Source organism: Monodelphis domestica, chromosome 6, assembly GCF_027887165.1.
Source record: "Monodelphis domestica isolate mMonDom1 chromosome 6, mMonDom1.pri, whole genome shotgun sequence".
NCBI lineage: Eukaryota > Metazoa > Chordata > Mammalia > Didelphimorphia > Didelphidae > Monodelphis > Monodelphis domestica.
In genome coordinates, this window is record NC_077232.1 from 91301913 (window position 1) to 91322109 (window position 20197).

Below are 20197 nucleotides of genomic sequence, written 5' to 3' on the forward strand. Positions count from 1 at the left end.
TGCTTTATTTTAAATGGTTTGCTTTTGTCAACAGGTGAAACAACATAAGTTCCTTTTCAAAATCCCACTGAGATTTCTGTTTTTATTATATTATATAATCTGTCTCTTTATTTTAAATAAATCCAGTATTTCAAACCATGTATTTTTAGTGCATAATTTGCATGATGTCCCCAAGAGAATCTTCTCTAATTATTAATGTAAGAGAAAAGGTATCAACATATTCTAAAAAGTAAGGTATTATATATTATATACTATATAATAAGTGTCTCTAGAAAAAGAGATAAAGCCTGTAATTTCATAGGAAGAAGGAATTCTTTAGGGGAAGAAACTCCCTTTTCCACTGCAGGTTAGCTTTATCTGCAGTTATGGTCTTTAAAGAGTTGCTCAGAACACTGAGAGGTTAAGGGTCACTTTCTTAGGGTCACATGGCCTGTGTGTATAAGAGGTGGGACTAAAACTCAAATCTTGCTTGTTTCAAGATCAGCTCTACAAATCTCTATATGTATTTTTTCCTCTGATTTATTTTTTAAAAATAAGATATTTTTATTTAACAGAATGAAAAAATTCCTAAAAGAGTCTGGGTTTGAGGTTTTTTTCAATTAAAAAGTCAAATTCAGTTCAGCAACTACTTACTGGCAACTATAGGGGAAACAAAATAAATATCAAACAATTCCTGCCTATGAGGTCTTTATAGTTTCCTTGGTGAAATATGACACATGAATAGAGAATAAATAATAATAAAACATTGAATGATTTCCAATTTTTAGAGGAGGAGCTTATCTATAAGTACTGAGACCTTAGGGAAAGAAGAAGGTATGAGAAGGTGCTGCCTAGAAAAGCTTCAGATCTTTTCATGGCAGACCTGGGCCTGAGAAGTGTGGCTAGGCCATGAATGTGGGGAAAGGGGTGCCATGGGGAGGCAGAAAGGTGTGGCAGGTACTGGGGGTTTGGAGTCAGAGGATAAAGTGGCATCACCCTAGGAAAGTGACTTCATTTCTCTGAGCTTTATTTTTTTTCTTTTTAACACATTTTTTTTAAAGAGTTAAAAAGGGGGCAGCTAGGTGGCTCAGTGGATTGAGAGCTAGGCCCAGAGATAGGTGCTCCTGGGTTCAAATATGGCTTCTTCCTAGCTGTGTGACCCTTGGCAAGTCACTTAACCTCCATTGACTAGCCCTTACCACTCTTCTGCCTTGGAATCAATTCCAAGATGGAATGTAAGGGTTTTAAAAAAATAAAAATAAAAAGAGTTAAAAACAACTTGTCAAAACTAACCAATGTGTTGTGCCCCAACTGTGTCTAATATCCCAGGATCATACTAACTTTGACATTTTCTCAGCTCTATTATTGGACTAAGTGTAGTCATTAAAATTAATTACCCGTTGTTCAACAAAATAGTTTTTTTTTTTTAATCTACTAGGTCTTTGTGTATAATGCTTCCTTAGTTCTGCTTATTTCACTCAAACCAGGCCTAATGTCCTCATCTTTTTTTGGTTTCTGCAATATTTTACAATTGTCACTGTTCCCTCCTCCTAGACACCTTCTCTTCCCTACATTTTCATAACACTTCTGTCCCCTTGCTCCTCTAGTAATGAAGATTTGTTCTATTTAGTCGCCTTTTCATAGTTAACTGTAATACTGTCTTTTAAAAGGGTCATTTGTTCCCTTCTTTTTTCGTTTAGGTGGCTTCTGGTTGGTATCAGCCTTTTGATCACAAGTTTAGCTATTGCATTTTACTGCATATTGTATCTGGAATGGTATTGTGGAATTGGAGACTATGATATCAAATATCCAGTACTGATACCTCTTACAACGGCTTCTTTCATTTTATCAGGAATTTGGTGAGTAAATTTTGATATAAAATATGTGGTTAATATCTTTTTTTCTGGAAAAACTTCAAAATACAACATAAAATTTTGAAGTAGATCTTTCTGCCTATCCATTTTCTCTATCTGAAACTCCATTGTCTTATATTGTATTGATTTTGGCAGAGTTTTGAATTGTTAAAGTTTCAAATCTGACAGAACAGTTTGCAGCTGTGACAGTTGCCAGGCTGAGCAAGGAAATCTACTCTAGGATATGATGAAATTTCTGTACTGAAAAGCCTGGCAAGGAGAGGGTATGAGTGGTGGAGGTATGGCAAATCTGGACTGCATACTAAAAAGGAGAGACATCACCTTTCTGACATAGGTCTATATAATCAAAATAGACATGTATGGTGGACAAGAGTTGGATTGTAAGGAAAGCTGAGTGCCACAGAATCAACACTTTCAAATTGTGGTGCTGGAGAAGTCTTTTTAGTGTCCTTTAGACAGCAAGAAGATCAAATCAACCAGTACTTAAAGGAATTAATTCACATTATTCACTAGAAAGACAAGTATTGAAGCTGAAATACTTTGGTCACATGATGATAAGACAGGACTCATTGTCAAATACCCTGATTTTGGAAAAGATTAAAGGAGAAAAGGAGAGCAGAGGATGTGATGGATAACTTGTGCCATGGAAGCAGTGAACATGAACTTGGACAGACTTTGGGAGATAGTGGAGGATAGAAGAACCTGTGTTGTGTTGTGGTGCATAGGGTTGCAAAGAATCAGACAGGATTGGACATCCACAAAGTAGACACCAGTGGGGAAGTAGTGCACCTGGGCCAAAGCTCATCTTAGAGTCAGGCAAGGAGAAAATTCACCTGGCTTAGGACTAATATGTGTGGAGGACAAAGCATGTTGCAGGATATCTACTTAGAAGATACTAAAGGCCTGGTGAGTATTGGGGAAATAAGGTTGTCAGGCTCCCTGCTTAGAGAGCCCCATCCTGAGGAGGCTATATAGCAGAATAGGAATTCATTTGGGGCCTGGCTTTTGGGTAAGGGAGCAACTCTTGGGTAAAGTAGGCTCAATTTTGTACCCTGAGAACAAAGCTCTGATTCTTCTGCCCAAAGTATGGCTATAGGTACAGAATATTTTCCTTTTGGCCATTTTTAAGTATTTTCCCATTCATTTATGGATTTCTTACAACAAACATTGTAAACCATTTTACACTCAAGAGACTAGATGCTGGAGGAGGTCCAAAATTTAGACAAGACATTCAGTTTAATAAGTGGCTAATTGACTTCACACCTGGATGAACATTAGTAGGGCATATTGTTTAGGTGAATTAATATTTTGGCTGGATGGTTGATGATTCTGAAGTTTCCTCTTACTTGCTAAGTTCTGTGATAGCTACCTGAGTTCATTGCTTTTTCATGTCACTAAATCTGCAGCTCACCTGAGGGGGGAATAGAGCCTAGGAACAGAGATACATTTGCCTAATTATTGTTTTCAGGGCATAAAATTTAGAGGCACAGCTACATAACTAACTTCACTCTTCTCTTATCTTTTGAAATCTGAGGCAAAAAAACATGAGAGAAATAAAGAATGAAGTGAGGATTATGGGATTATAGGATTTAGAATTGGAAAAGCCTTTAGAGATTATCTAGTCTGATACAGGTTGTGAATGTTGTTGTTATTCAGTCTTCAGTCCTGATCCACTCTTTGTGACTCCTTTTGGAGTTTTCTTGGCAAAGATACTAGAGGGGTTTGCCATTTCTTTTTCCAGCACATTTTCAGATGAGGCAAACAGTTTTAAGTGATTTGCTCAGGGTTACACAGTAAATGTTTTAAGGCTTGATTTAAATTCAGGAAGATGAATCTTCCTGACTAGGCCCAGCACTCTATCAACTGTACTATCTAGTCTCTCCACTGATAAAGGTAGTGAAGTGTTTCCCCCTCCCCCCCCATTTTTAGGAGACTAAATTTATCTTCAAATTAGCATTGCTAGGCATATAAATTCATATTCAATGAACAGTTTCCATTTATATTGACCATTCTACCTTTAAAATATTTGATGAATGTCTGAAAAATAACTTTATAAGTTAGGCTTGTTGTTCATTTGTTTCAGTTATGTCCAACTTTTTGTAATCCCAGTTCTTGGCAAAGATAATAGAATGATGATCCATTTCCTTCTCTAGCTCATTTTACAGATGAGGAAACTGAAGCAAACAGGATTAAGTGACTTGTCCATAGTCACTCTGCTAGTAAGTGTCCTAGATCAGATGTGAACTCTGGGCTTTCTGAATCTAAGCTTGGAGCTTTATGCCTAGTTGACCTGGCCAAATTTTCCCTTTATTGATTTTTGTACTTAAATAAGAAAGTTCTAAATTGAACTATTCCTGTAGAGTTTTTAGATTAGTTTGCCACTAATTACTAATAATCACAGTTATTCATATATTACTTTAAAACTTAAAAAGTTTTTTCCTCACAAATCTTTGAGGTAGAGAAAGGTGGGTATATTCTCTTTTAGTTTGCTTTCTAGGGAAGATTTGTCCCAATGAATTACTAATTGGTTTCCTTTTTCCATGCTATTTTTCAGAGAAAACAGTATTTCCTCTGCCCTTTTTATCACAAGTCTTGATTTGTGAAAGTCACAAAGTAAAGTGGTTATTTTTAAAAAATGATATTGAACTGTCTTTGCTGATTGAACATATACATAATAGAAAATCATGGCTAATAATTGGTATTAAAGTTGCTGATCATTTTTATTAATATCTTCTCTTGTTACATTGGGTGGGAGGGGAGGATAGGAAGGAAAAAAAAGTTCCTGTCTTTACAGACATATATTCATTCACTGTGCTCTCATGGCCCACCAAGAAAACCATCTTCAAACCATTGTGGACATGTTCTCTATTGCAACAAAACTGTTTGGCCTGACTATCAGCCTCAGCAAAACAGAGGTGCTGTTCCAAACCGCACCAGGGAGGCCAATGAACCAGCCGTGCATTACAATCAACGGCATGCTGCTTTCTAATGTCAACACTTTCAAGTACCTGGGCAGCACCATCGCCAACGACGGGTCCCTAGACCACGAGATCAATGCCAGGATCCAAAAGGCCAGCCAGGCACTCGGGCGGCTGCACTGCAAAGTCCTCCAACACAGCGGTGTAAGCACTGCAATGAAGCTCAAAGTGTATAACGCAGCGGTCCTCAGCTCGCTCCTGTACGGTTGTGAGACATGGACACTGTACCAGAAGCACATGAAGCAGCTGGAGCAATTCCACCAATGCTCTCTCCAGTCAATCATGAAGACCCGGTGGCAGGACTGAATCACCAACCAGGAAGTCCTTGACAGAGCCAACTCCACCAACATCGAAGTCCTGGTCCTCAAAACCCAGCTACGATGGTCTGGACACGTCATCCGCATGGACCCACAGTGAATACCAAGACAGGTATTCTATGGTGATCTGTCAGCTGGACTCAGGAAATAAGGCCGACCAAAGAAAAGATACAAGGATCAGCTAAAGTCCAACTTGAAGTGGGCTGGCATTATACCAAATCAACTAGAACTCGCCGCCTCTGACAGAAGCAGCTGGCGAACCCACATTCACCATGCCGCCACCACCTTTGAAGATGAACGACGTCGACGTCTTGCCACTGCGCGTGAACACCGACACCAGGCCACAACAGCACCTCCTGTAACAACTGGCGTCCCATGCCCCATGTGCCACAAACTCTGTGCCTCAGCCTTTGGACTTCAAAGCCTTATGAGGGCACACCGTAGATGAAAACACACAAAGACAATTGTCATTCTCAGACACCGAGAGACTACTACATTGCCTTGTTTACGTGTGAGAACACTGAGGACTAGAGAAGGAATTTGTCAAGTTACACAGAGCTGGTACAGATATCAGAGCAGCAAGAACTGGGATCAGAACTCAAGTCTCCTAATCATCAAGGCTGTGTTCCTCCCTCTGGACATAGCTTTCCTTGAATTTCAGTGACATTGGAGTTCAATTCATTGAATTTAAGAGTTTTATAAAAATGATGCATGCTATAATGGGCTTAGTAAAGCTCTCACATAGACAAGAATTTTTGGGATACTCTTCAGTACTGAGGGAGTAGTGGAGGAAGTGGAAATTACATTGATCAGTTTTTATGGAAACCTACAAATTGCCATTTCAGTTATTATAGCACTTCCTCTGTTCCCATAAGAACTGTACTTTTGCTCATTGTGGCAATGTAATTTTTTTTAAAGTTTCTTTAATGCCATAATCATTTTCTATCATGCCTTTCCCCCAACCTTTGGAAAAAGTGAGCAACATTATCAGTATGGAATGTGTTTTGCATGATCACACATGTACCACCTAAAGCAAATTGCTTACCGTATTGAAGAGGGAGGGAGAGAATTGGGAGCTCAAAATTTTAGAAAACAAATATTTAAAATTGTTTTTACATGTAATTTGAAAAAAAATGTGTAAAAAAAAGTAAAGAAAAAGTGAACCAAATCATCTCATTCTGTGCAATTCTTATCCTATAAGTTTTCAGTAAAGAATCCATATGGAGTGGTGGTAGAGATCTTTCTGTTGTTTTGTTGTATTTTACTTTGCCTGGGGACCATCATGGCACTTAAGTGACCTCCTTTTCCCCCTTTCTCTGCGCCCTCCTCACCTCCAAACCTTTATCAAATGTCTTAGTATTAATTCCAAGACAAGAATGTGGCAAGGGCTAGACAATGAGGTTAAGTGACTTGGTCAGGTTGACAACAGCTAGGAAGTATCTGAGGCACTGAACTTAGGCTCTCTTCATTGAACCATCAAGTTGCCTCTGCTTTTTAAAAAAATATATATATTCCTAGCCCATGTCCCAGATTGGACTTTTATACCACTTTATTCTTTTTTTCAGATTGGACCTTTTATACCACTTTATTATTTTTCTTTTTTGGTTTCTTTTTATTTTATTCAGATATTTTATTTTCCCAATTACATGTGATAATAATAATTTTCAACACATATTTTCTGAAATTATAATTAAATTGTCTCCCTTCTCTTCTTTTGGTTCTGCTTATTTCATCTCACACCAGTTTATATAGACCTTTCCAGCTTTTTTATCCTGATCATAATTTCTTTTTTTTCTTTTTTTTCTTTTTTTTTTAAATTTTATAGTATTTTATTTGATCATTTCCATGCATTTTTCATTAAAGACAAAGATCATTTTCTTTTCCTCCCTCCCACCCCCCGTGGCCGACGTGTGATTCCACTGGTATCATATGTGTTCTTGACTTGAACCCATTGCCATGTTGTTAGTATTTGCATCAGAGTGTTCGCTCCGAGTCTTTCCTCTGTCATGTCCCCTCAGCCATTGTAGTCAGGCAGTTGCTTTTCCTCGGTGTTTCTATTCCCTCAGTTTGTCCTCTGCTTTTGGATAGTGTTTTTTTCTCCTAGATGCCTGCAGATTGTTCAGGGACATTACACTGCAACTAATGGAGAAGTCCATTACGTTCGATGATACCACAGTGTGTTTGTCTCTGTGTACAATGTTCTCCTGGTTCTGCTCCTCTCGCTCTGCATCACTTCCTGGAGGTTGTTCCAGTTCACATGGAAATCCTCCACTTTATTATTCCTTTGAGCACAATAGTATTCCATCACCAACATATACCACAATTTGTTCAGCCATTCCCCAATTGAAGGGCATCCCCTCATTTTCCAGTTTTTGGCCACCACAAAGAGCGCAGCTATGAATATTTTTGTACAAGTCTTTTTGTCCATTATCTCTTTGGGGTACAAACCCAGCAGTGCTATGGCTGGCTGATCATAATTTCTTATATCACATTAGCATTCCATTACCAACATATACTGTAGTTTGTTCATCCATTTCCCAATCGGTAGATATCCCCTTGATTTCCAATTTTTTGACACCACAAAAATTTTTGTACAAATAGGTCCTTTCCCCTTTTTTACAATCTTTTTGGTATACAGACCCAGTAATGATTTTACAGGATCAAAGGGTATGCACAGTTTTATAGCCCATTTAGACATAGTTCCAAATTGCCCTTCAGGATGTTTGGATTAGTTTACAACTCTACCGACAATCCATCAGTATCTGAATTCTGCCACATCTCCTCCAACATTTATCACTTTCCTTCATTGTCATATTGTCCAATCTGATTGATAGGGTTGAAGTGGTACCTAAGAGTTGTTTTGATTTGCATTTCTTTAATCAGGAGAGATTTGGAACATTTTGAAATATGATTATTGATAGCTTTAATTTCTTCATCTGAAAATTGCTTGTTCATATCCTTTGCAGTTGGGGAATGACTTGTATTCCTATACATTTGACTTGGTTTTCTATAAATTTGAGAAATGAGACCTTTATCAGAGAAATTCATTATAAAATTTTTGCCCAGTTTATTGTTCACCTTCTAATCTTGGTTAAGTCTTTTAAAATCGATAAAATCAGATTTATTCATTTTATATCTTATAATGCTATCTCTTATTTGGTCATAAATTCTTCCCTGCTCTGTAGATCTGCTGGGTAAACTCTTCTATGTTCCCCTAATTTACTTATGGTATCACTATTTATATCTAAATCCTAAATCATTTTGATCTTCTCTAGGTATAGGGTATATGAGATATTGGTCTATACCTAGTTTCTGCCACACTGTTTTCCAGCTTTCTCAGCAATTTTTGTTAAATAGTGAGTTCTTATCCCAAAAGCTGTTGATTTTATCAAACACTAGGTAGCTAAGGTCATATTGTGTATCTAATTTATTCCATTGATCCACCATTCTATTTCTTAGGCAGTACCAGATTGTTTGGATGATTACTACTTTAATAATACTGTTTGAGATCTAGTTCTGCTGACCCTCCTCCTTCACTTTTTTTTTCATTAATTCCCTTGATATTCTTGACCTTTTGTTATTTTGGATGAATTTTGTTATTATCTTTTTCTAATACTATAAAATAATCATTTGGTAGTTTGTCTGGTATGACACTGAATAAGTAAATTAATTTTGGTAGAATTGTCATTTTTATTATATTATGTTTATTTATTTATTTATTATATTATATTATGTTGGCATATGAGCAATTAACATTTTTTCCAGTTCTTTAGATCTGACTTTATTTTGTATGAAAAATGTTTTCTAATTGTGTTCATATAATTCCTATATTTGTCTTGACAAGAAGATTCCCAGGTATTTTTTATTGTCTAGAGTTATTTTTAATGAAATATCCTTTTTATCTCTTGCCTCTGAACTTTGTTGATATATATAGAAATGCTCATGATTTATGTGGTTTTATTTTGTATTCTGCAACTTTGCCAAAGTTATTATTTCAACTAGTTTTTAAGTTGATTCTCTAGGATTCTCTAAGTATACCATCATATCATCTGCAGAGTGATAGTTTAGTTTCCTCATTGCCTACTTTTAACTCCTTCAATTTCTTTCTCTTTTCTTATTGCCAAAGCTAGCATTTCTAATACAATATTAAATAATAGTGTTGATAATGGACATCCTTACTTCACTTCTGATCTTATTGGGAAGGCTTCTAGCAGATATGCTTGCTCATGGTTTTAAGGAGATAATACTTACCTTTTTAAGGAATGGTCCATATATTCTTCTTTATTTATTTATTGTTTTTTTATAAAACCCTTACCTTCCGTCTTGGAGTCAATACTGTGTATTGGCTCCAAGGCAGAAGAGTGGTAAGGGCTAGGCAGTGGGGGTCAAGTGACTTGCCCAGGGTCACTCATCTGGGAAGTGTCTGAGACCAGATTTGAACCTAAGACCTCCTGTCTCTAGGCCCAACTCTCAATCCACTGAGCTACCCAGCTGCCCCCATTCTTATTATTTTAATTATATTTTTTAATAGGATTGAGTGCTGTATTTTGTCAAAGGCTTTTTCTGCATCTATTGAAATTATCATGTGATTTCTGTTAGTTTGGTTATTGATATGTTTAATTATGCTGATAGTTTTCCTAATATTAAACCAGCTCTGCATTCTTGGTATAAATCCCACCTGGTCATAGTGAATCATCCTTGTGAGATATTGCTGCAGTCTCCTTGTTAGCATTTTATTTAAAATTTTTGCATCTATATTTAATGAAATAGACCTATAATTTTCTTTCTCTGTTTTTGTTCTTCCTGACTTGGGTATTAGCACCATATTTTTGTTACAAAAAGAACTTGGTAGGATTCCTTCTTTGCCTATTTTCACAAATAGTTTATATAGTATTATGTTTAATTGTTCTTTAAGTATTTGATTGAATTCACTTGTGAATCCATCTGGCTCTGGGGATTTTTTCTTTAGGGAGTTCATTGATGTTTTGTTCAATTTGGTTTTCTGAGATGAGATTATTTAAGTAATCCTTTTCTTCTTTTGTTGATCTGGGCAATTTATATTTTTGCAAATATTTATCTATTTCACTTAAATTGTCAGAGATATTGGCATACTGTTGGGCAAAATAGCTCCTAATGTTTGCTTTAATTTCTTCTTCATTGATGGTGACTCCTCCCTTTTCATTTTTGATACTAGCTATTTGATTTTCTTCTTTCCTTTTTAAAATCAAATATCTATTTTATTTTTTTCATAAACCAATTCTTAGTCTTATTTATTAGCTCAATGGTTCTTTATTTTCAATTTTATTAGTCTTCAAATGCATATTTTTAATTTGTCCTTTTTCTAGTTTCTTTTTAAGTTGCATGTCCAATTCATTGATCTGCTTTTTTTCCATTTTTATTGACATAAGCATTGAGAGAGAGAAATTTTCCCCTAAGTACTGCTTTTGGCTGTATCTCAGATTTTGATATTTTGTTTCCTCATTATCATTTTCCTTAATGGAATTATTGATTGTTTCTATAAGTTCTTTGACCCCCCCCCTTTTATAGAAATAGATAATTTTATTCCCACTTAATTTTTTATTTTTATTTTTCCTTATTGATGATAATTTTTTATTGAATTATGATCTGAAAAGGATGCATTTACTATTTCTGCTATTTTCCATTGGGTTGTGAAGGTTTTTTTGCCCTAATATATGGTCATTTTTTTTTGTGTAGGAGCCATTTACTGCTAAAAAGAGGGTATATTCCTTTGTAATTTCCATTGAGTTTTCTCCAGAGATCTATTAGTTCTAATGTTTCTAAAATTTCATTCACTTCCTTCACTTTTTTCTTGTTTATTTTTTGGTTTAATTTATCTAGATCTGAAAAGAGGAAGTTGAGGTCCCTCACTAATAGAGTTTTAATGTTTCTGTCAGAAGTTCATCTAATTTTTCTTTAGAAATTTGGAGGCTATTTGGTTCATGTATGTTTAGCATTGATATTACTTCATTGTCTATGGTAACTTTTATCAAGATATAATTTCCTTCCTCATCTCTTTTAATTAGATCTATTTTTGCTTTAACTTTATAAGAATTTAAATTTAGATTTTATGCTAAATATGATGGTTATTAAGTAATATTGTGGCCACCAAATTTAAAATATTATAGCTTAAGTCAAAATGATTTAGCAGCTTTTTTTATAGAGGTGGAAAGAGTAAAAATAGAAAAATGTAGATAAAGAGACAGATTTTAACAAGTCTACCAGCCCTTCTCTGGTGAAGTGAGGCTCAGCCCCTCAGGGGCTTCCCCATATCCCTTGTCCCCACATGGATTTCCTGGCAAGCCGATGCAGGATCCAGGGGAAAGGCCTTCTCCAAGACAAGGGAACCAGTCTCTCCCAACACTAGGAAGGGAATGAATGCTAGACCATGTTGATCTCTTTTTATACTCCTTTTTTCCATGTCTCTTCCTGTCATTTCCTGTCACTCCTTCACAGAAACCAATGGCAGTATTTCAATTTGCCTAGCACTGCCCAAGGTGTGTGTGTGTGGGTGTAGTGGCCTTTGGAGTTGTCACTTACTCTAGTAAGTGACTTGTGATCTCTTATACTTACTTAATGTTAAGTAGGGGTACTTTAAGTTCTTGATTTGATTAGTTAAAAATAGACAAGGGAGGAGTTAATCCTATCTTCACAGTTTTGTTTGAGATCATGATTGTTACTCTTGGTTTTTTTACTTCAAATGATGCACAATAAATTCTCTCTGCCCCAAATGTGTTTCTTGTAAACAACATATTGTAGGATTTTGATTTTTAATCTACTCTGCCATCCACTTCCATTTTATGGGTGAGTTTATCCCATTTACATTCACAGTTATGATTACCAGCTGTATATTCCCCTCCATCTTATTGTCTCCTTTTGATCCTGTTCTTTCTCCTGTCAATCTGTCCCTCCTCACAAGTATCCCCTACTTCCCCCCTCCCTTGTCTTATTCCCCTCTTACTTTTCTATAGGGTAAGGTAGTATTCTGTATTTGAATAAGTATGATTGTTATTCCCTCTCTGAGCCAGTTATGATGAGAGTACATTTTAAATATTGCCTTTTACCACCCTCATCCTCCCCTCCACTATAATAGTTTTCTGTACCTCTTTAGGTGAGATGATTTACCCCCATTCCACCTCTCCCTTTCCTTTTCTCTTAGTACAATCCGCTTTTCAATTTTTGATTTTTTTTATATCATGTTATCCTAATCAGTTTACTTCCATACCCTCTATCTATCTATCTATATATATATATATATATTCCTTCTAACTGCTCAATAATACTGATTAAAATTTTTAAAGTTATATATCTTATTTCCACAAACAGTTTGACCTTATTGAATCCCTTAAATTTTCTCTCATTTACCTTTTTAGGCTTCTCTTGAGTCTTGTATTTGCCCATCAAATTTTCTATTTAGATCTGGTGTTTTCATCAAGAATACTTGAAAACCTTCTATTTTGTTAAGTGACCATTTTTGCCCTTGAAAGAATATACTCAGTTTTGCTGAGTAGGTGATTTTGGGTTGTAAACCTAATTATTTTGTCTTACAGAATATTCCAAGCCTTCTGATGCTTTAAAGTAGAGACTACTAAGTCCTTTGTAATCCTGATTGTAACTCTATGGTATTTGAACTGTTTCTTTCTGACTGCTTGTGGCATTTATCTTTGACTTGGAGGCTCTTGAATTTAGCTGTAATATTCCTGGAAGTGGTCATTTGGGGATTTATTTCAGGAGGTAATATGTGGGTTTTTCCAATTTCTATTTTATCCTCTTGTGAATATCAGGGCAATTTTCTTTGATAATTTCTCATAATATAATATTTAGGCTTTTAAAAAAAATCATGGCTTTCAGGTAGTCCAATAATTCTCAAGTTGTCTCTCCTGGATTTATTTGCCAGGTCACTTGTTTTCTTAATGAGATATTTCATATTTTCGATTTTGTATTGTTTCTTGATATCTCATGAAGTCATTGACTTCTAGTTAACCAATCTAATTTTTAAGGAATGATTTTCTTCTGAGAGCTTTTGAACCTCCTTTTCCTTTTAGTCAATTCTACTTTTTAAGAAACTCTTTTTTCATTGGATTTTTGTATCTCTTGATTTCCTTTTTTGTTAAATCTGCTTTGCATGGCTTTAATTTCTCTCCCCCATTCCTCTGCCATTCTTAATTGATTTTTGAAATCCTTTTTGAGCTCTTCCAGAGCCTAAGACTAATTAATATTTTTCTTTTAAGTTTTGTGTGTAGCTGCTTTGCGTTCATTGATCCTGTCTGTGTGTGTGCCTTCCTCTTCTTTGTCTCCATAAAAATTTTCTATCGTTAGGTATTTTTTTGATGTTTGCTGATTTTTCCCAACCTTTTTTCTTGATTTTTACTTTTAAGTGGGTTCTCTTCTCAGTTAGAGAGGGTACTCTCTTAAACTTTCAGTTATAAGCTACTACCTTTACCTATATTTCTGGATTTCTACAAGTTTCAGTTCTTTGATGGCATGTGATCTGGGAGCTCTGAAAGTCACCTCCTGGGATTGCTGATTGCTCACAAAGCTCAGAGTACTGTGAGCTATCCTGTGTTGGGGCTCAGGGTCTAGCCACAGGGCTTGGGCAGAGGCTTTGGGCCTAACTCTGAGCTTGATTGGGTCTGGTACCCTGCGGACTGCCTTGCCCTGGGGCTTGTAACCTCACTTTGAGATTGGGTAGGGGCTCTGGACCTCACTCTGGGCTTACACAGATAAGGAATATACCACAGACTGCCTTGCACTAAGATGCAGTCTTTACCATAAGGTCGAGCGAAGGTTTTGGGCCTCCCCTTGGACTTATATCAGCAAGGCACCTTGCCAACTGCCTTGCATTGGGACTTGGGGCCTTGGTTTGGGTTCAGGCAGAGCCTCAGAGCCTCCCTCTAGGCCTGCACCAACTGAGCACACTGTGGAGCGCCTTACCCTGGAGCTTGGGACTTGTAACTCTAATGGGTGTGTGGGGCTGCACTGCTGTTGGCTTAGGCAGAGTCTCAGCTTCTCCATGTTGGCTTAGACCAAGATTTAGATCCTGGAACTGTTGATGTATGTGTGTGTGTATGTGTGTGTGTGGCTTGCTTTTGGCTGCACCAGTACTCCTTGGTGGGGCCATGCTGTGGGCTATGTTCCCCTCTCACTCCAGTAAACCAGACCCTCCCTGCCTACCTTTCAAGTTGTTTTCTGCAGAAGAGTTGCTTCTTGCTTCCCCTTGTTGGCTCTTTCTCTTCAGAATTTTTTTTAAGTGTTATTTTAAGATTGGTTGGAGAGAATTCTCAGAATGGCTTGAAGCTTCCCTGTTTCTTGGCTCCCAACACCCCCCCCCCCACTCCCCTACGCACACACTTCTTGTAAGTTAGTCACAATTTACAATTAAATAAAAATTGTTAGATGAATTGTTATATAACTATGCTGGGGTGGGAATGGAAAACAACCCAAACTATTTATATTTCCAGCATGAAAAACCTTTATGCTTTTACCTGAGGAGGTCATCTACTTTATCTCTACAGAAATACCATTTTTTATTAAGGGTTTGAGGAAACACAAGTTATTAGAACTACATTTATTTTTTACTGTTGACCATTTGAACCAGTTAGTATTAAAGGTAATTCATTTTTTTGCTCAACAAAAATCATTTATCTTCTAGTTAGATGGGCCTCTGCAAGTTTTTGAAGCAGTAGATCAAGGTGAAAAGTTTTTTTCCACATTGAGATCTGTTGCTGTGGTTTTAGGTTTGTAACTAAATACAGCCTTGCAAGTAAAGAAAGCCATTTATAGAAACTCACTTAAGGTAAATATTTTTGTCAGTGAAACCCTTTCAGTAGTTAGAGATGACAGGGTATGAGATAACATAGGGTGAATATAAAACTGATTCTTTTAGGATCAAGACAATTTACTACAAAATTACCACCCCCCTCCCCAGTCTTCAGGGCTGAATTAAATACTTTGTTAACATTTTATACAATACATCTCTTCTTCCTTTCTCTCATTGGGATCTCACCAGGACACAGGGGGAAAAGAGCAGAAAGGAGCAATGCAGTACGATCTTTTGTTTCTTATAGCTTTCCTGCCAGGGGAGACTAATGACAAGATGTATACAGAAGTTAGTTGCGTAGCCAGAAATGTTAGAATATTAGATTATTTCATGTTTTATGTAATAGACCTATTCCTCTGCTATCTCATATAAATATTATAGAAATAATTATAATTGAGATATTTAAAAATTCTTTGCAAAATTATTTTTATTCACTCAATTATTATTTTATTATTTTAATTTTATTATTTATTATTTTATTATAAATGTTAAAATAAGCATTAGAATATAAAATACAATAACAAATATATGTAGTAAATATTATGTATTATATAATAAATGTAACACATTTTATTATTGTTTTATTTTTATTTTTTATTATTTTATTATTTAATGTTTTATTGCCTTTATTTACTAACTTATCCTACTCCATCTACCTAGAAATACATTAAATTTAAAAAAGACAAATTTTGAAAAATATATCTTAAGGGAAAATGTCTTTAAAAAATTATTTCCAGTGCTTCAAACAGTTACTGGCATATACCAAGTGCTTAAAAATGCTTTTTGAATGAACTTGACTGAAATGGGGAGAGACTTTAGGCTGGAGACCAATTTGAAAACAACAATCTAAAATGAAAGGTGATTAAGGCCTGAACCAAGGTTGGAGTTATTTATTGGATATTTTCAAACAGTGTACATGGGTGGATTTTTAAAGCCTAATTCAAATTGGAATAAAAATGTCTTTCTGTGAATGTTACTTAAAAAAATAAAACTGATTTTTTTTTCCTTTCCAGCTTCAACATTGCCTTATGGCCTGTGTGGACACTTTTCACTCCTTTAATATTATTTACTCAGTTTATGGGTGCGATAATGCTTGTCTCCTTACTTGGCTAATATTTGAGGTAATAATATTCATGAACTATGAATTTCAAGTAACAGATTAATGCTATTTATTTTATGATATTTTAAAATTCAAAAAACATAGCAACCTACTTTTGACATGTCATTAATGGTTGGCTTCTTTTTAGTTGTTACTAAAGCAGAGTCTATCTGGTTCAGGATAAGGAAGAGTGGACCTTTTATTCAAGTATATCAATCAATTTGGAAGCTCTATGGAAATGGATTGAGAAGGGTGTAGGCTAGAAGCATAGAGATCAATTAGGAAGCTATTGCAGAAATATAGGCAAAAAAGTCAGGAGGACTTGAGCCAGAGAGCTGATTATGGGAGTGGAGAAAAGGGAATAGATAAGAGATATTGTGGAGATAGAATCTACTGGATGTGGCACCTGAGGTGAGAGAGAGTGAAGTTGCAGACTTGGGTAAATGGAAGAAAGATGGTGCTCTTGACCTAAATAGAGGATTTAGGAGGTGGAGTGAGTTTAGGGGGAAAGAGAATGAGTTTTTTGGGGGAGATGTTGAGTTTAAGATATCTATTCCAACATCCAATTGGAATGGCCTGATAGATGACTGTAATAGGTCTGATAACTTGTGCTGGTGACTGATGCTCAGGAGAAGACGGTTAAATCCATAGACTGGAGTCATTTGCAGAGAGATGAGTCAAAGCCATAGAAATGATGTTCATTGAAAAAGTTTAGAGGGAGAAAACCCAAATGGAGTCTTCAAGTATACCTTCTCCTAGTGGGGGAGATATAGATGATGATCCAGCAAAAGAGTCTGAGAATATATACTTAGATGGGAGAGAATACTGTCTTGAAACTCAGAGAGGAAAGAATATCAAGAAATGGGTAGTAGTTAGCAGTGTGAAAGCTGTTTAGAGAGGTCAAAAATTATGAGGACTGAAAAAAGACCATTGGATTCTAGCAAATAAATCTCTGATAACCTTGGAGAGCGCAGTTTTGATAAATTGATATGGGGTTGGAAACCAGATTGTGGGGAGGCTATGAAGTAAATACAAGGTAAGGAGGTGGAGGCAATGAGTATAAATGACTTTTTCTAAGAGTTTAACTGAGAAAAGAACGCAAGACTATAGCTTGAGGGAATGGCAAGTCAATCTTCAAGGAAAGATTTTTTAAATTATAGAGTTTGTGTGGGCATGTAACTAGAAGGGAAGGAACCAGTCGCTAAAAAAAAAAAAGCAACAAACAGATTAGAAAGAGAAGGGATGCTTAAAGGGATATATTACTGGAAGAAATAGGAGGGAGTAGGTTCAAGGGCACAGATAGAAGGATTGACCTTGGCAAGGAGAGTGGCCTCCTCTTTGTCAGTGAGTAGAGTAGAGAATGGCAGTGATGTTGAGATTTAAGTATATAACAGGGAAGAGGGACAATATGACAGAGGCCCTTTGGTTCTTCATAAGGTGTAACGTGAGATCCTCTGTATTTTATTGAGGAATAAGGGAATTATAGGGGTATGTTAGGGGTGCCATTGTTATTACCTTGAAGTGAGAAGAAAAGGGTTGGATATTATTTGGAGTGCAGTAGTCAATCAGAAAAGAATAAAAACATTGCTGTACAGTTTTGAGCGCTTGTTTAAGATTAGATAATATACATTTTGTACTGGACCCAGTTGGCATAGTTACCCTTTTTTTTTTTGCATTGTTCCGCATAGGAGTAGAAACAAAGAAGATAGATGGTGGGAGTAACCCCAGTTGGGGATGGGTAAGGCATGAGTGTCAGCTGTAATAGGAGATGTAGTTCTAGGGTAGAAGATAAAATTGGACTGGTTAACTCCAGAGTTAAAATCCTGAAAGAAGAAAAGTAAGAACACAGCAGAGAGGGGTGGAGTGATTGGCGCTCCTGCCAAGGACAGTTTTTACTCTTTCTAGACTAAAACTCTGCTCCTTGACTTAGGTACATGTAGCTGTGTGGCTAGATGTCTGGTGTCTGGGCCATCAGTAGCTTTTGAGTGATGGTGAAATCATAAAACACTGTTTTGAATATTTAGGTTTTTAAAAAATCTAATGTAATTGATTTGGAATCTTCCCATTTTGGTGAAAATTTAAATGATGTTTTTCTTTTAGATTTTAGATGTGTAAATGTGAAAACATCAAGCCAATAAAACAGAACATGGATGAACAATGGAGCAAGCCATAAAGTATTTCTGGCCTCTGAAAAGGAAGTTGTACTTGGAAAAGTATGATATTAGACAGTTGCTTGAAAACAAGGTGATTCTCTTTTTTTAGCACTGCCTTGGACTTAAGTGGTTATGAAATTGCACAGGTGGCTATTGACATTTAAATGATTTTTTTGAAAATTGTACTCCGAATTTGAAATATTAGGGAAAAGTGTCATAATTTAAAGCTTCTAACAGGGCTATGGGTGAAAGTGGAATTTATATTCCAGTTCTAGAATGTATTCTTAATATTTTGTTTGAATGATTAACTTATTTCTGCCCCCTTTTCAGGGTAGCAATATAATTTTGTATGTTGACTTCATGTATCTTTAAAAGAATCACATTGTCCTGTGCCTTTGAAATTCATTCAAGTAAATATGGTACTTGACTTTATTTACTTACTTTATTTTTACAATATTTTTGTTAGATGAGGGTCTTGTTAAAAAACAGTACTTACCCTATACTTCTTAATATTAAATTATCTTTTATGTAAATAGTTATGCAAGGTTTTCTGTATCTGCCTAATGTCAATTTTTTATTCATTTAAAATAAGTTTAATACATTTTTTCTTATCATTAAATTACATTTTGCATAATGGGCCTCCTTATTTTTTATATATATTTATTATGCATACCCTTGAATTGTTTCACCTTTTGGGGAGAAACTCTTCTAAGCTGGTTAGGGAAGTATAAAGGGGATACATTAAAAATTATTCCTAATTTAAATATGAAAATGTCTAACTTTAAAATATGGCTTTAACATTGTGACTTGGAAAAAAATCCTTGATGTTTATTCTTTTTACTGTGATAAATTTAATTCAACAAACATAATGTGCTAGATATTGTCCCTTTCCCTTCCCCGCCCCAAAAAGAAATAATGCTTACCCTTAGGATTTTACATTTTATCCTTAAATGGGTGGATGGTTGAGGGGAACAACATGTAGATGAATAAGTGAATACAATATAATATGAGGAGGAGAAAACCACTGACCATGAAGGAGATAGAGAAGGCTTCATGGAAGAGGCAGTATCTCCCAAGAGAATAAAAAGACTTACATCTAAATAGGATCATAGAGCTAGATCAGAAAGAGACCTCAGGCTGTTTAGTTCATATCCCTAATTTTCCAAATAAGGACACAGAAAGTCTGGGGAGATTGTACCCTAGTGTATTTCATATGAAGTGATCAGGTAGGAGTTAGATTGGGGAAAGTTAAGGATTTTGCATTTTATCCTAGAGAACCACTGATGATTTTTGAATATCAAATGAATGTGGTCTGACATGCCTTAGTAAAATTATCTTGGCATCCGCTTGGAGGATGGATTTGAGAAGGAAGTCTTGAGGTGGGAAAGCCAGTGAGACTATTTTAGTAGTCTTGACAAGAGGTGATGAGATCCTCAGATAGGGAGTTGTTACCCTCAAACAGGGTAGTGGTTAAGAGAGCAAAAGAGATGAAAGATGCAGAAGTAGAAATAGTAACATTTGGCAACTGATTGGATATAGGGAAAGGAGAAGGTCAGGGATAATTCTGAGGATGCTATCTCTCTGAAAGGGAGAATAATTGTGACTGAAAAATGAGGAGGTTTAGAGAAGGGTCACATTTAGACATTTGTACATATAGGCTTTGAGATGCCTCTGGGGCATCCTAGGATGTGCAGCAGGTAGTTTGACATGTAAATGGAGGTAAAATAAGATTAAGGCCAAATATAAAGATTTGGAAGTCTTCATGGAGAGAATACTTGATAAGATAGGGAATGAAGAGGTCACTAAGAATGCCCAGGCTAGTGTTACCAGCCAGCCATGCTTAAATTGCAGGAGATTAGTAATCTAGCTGAGGAGACTGAAAGGTTAGACAGAAAGATTAGAGAGGAGCAAAGTTGTGAGAAGTCAAGGAGGAGAGAATGTTTAGGGAGATAGGATTAG

The 20197-nt window shown here is 36.0% G+C and overlaps 1 protein-coding gene across 2 annotated transcripts in view; it reads left to right on the top strand.

Annotated features, from left to right (window-relative positions):
* The window catches only part of TMEM128 (transmembrane protein 128), a 22830-nt gene extending 3958 nt beyond the window's left edge, over positions 1–18872 (top strand). For both annotated transcript variants that reach the window (XM_001371370.4, XM_056802421.1), the window contains exons 3-5: positions 1680–1838; positions 16000–16107; positions 18186–18872. In XM_001371370.4, coding sequence (XP_001371407.3) covers positions 1680–1838; positions 16000–16099 — 259 coding nt within the window. In that variant the 3' untranslated portion in view covers positions 16100–16107; positions 18186–18872. The remainder of the gene's footprint in view (positions 1–1679; positions 1839–15999; positions 16108–18185) is intronic.
* Positions 18873–20197: the final 1325 nt, after the last annotated feature.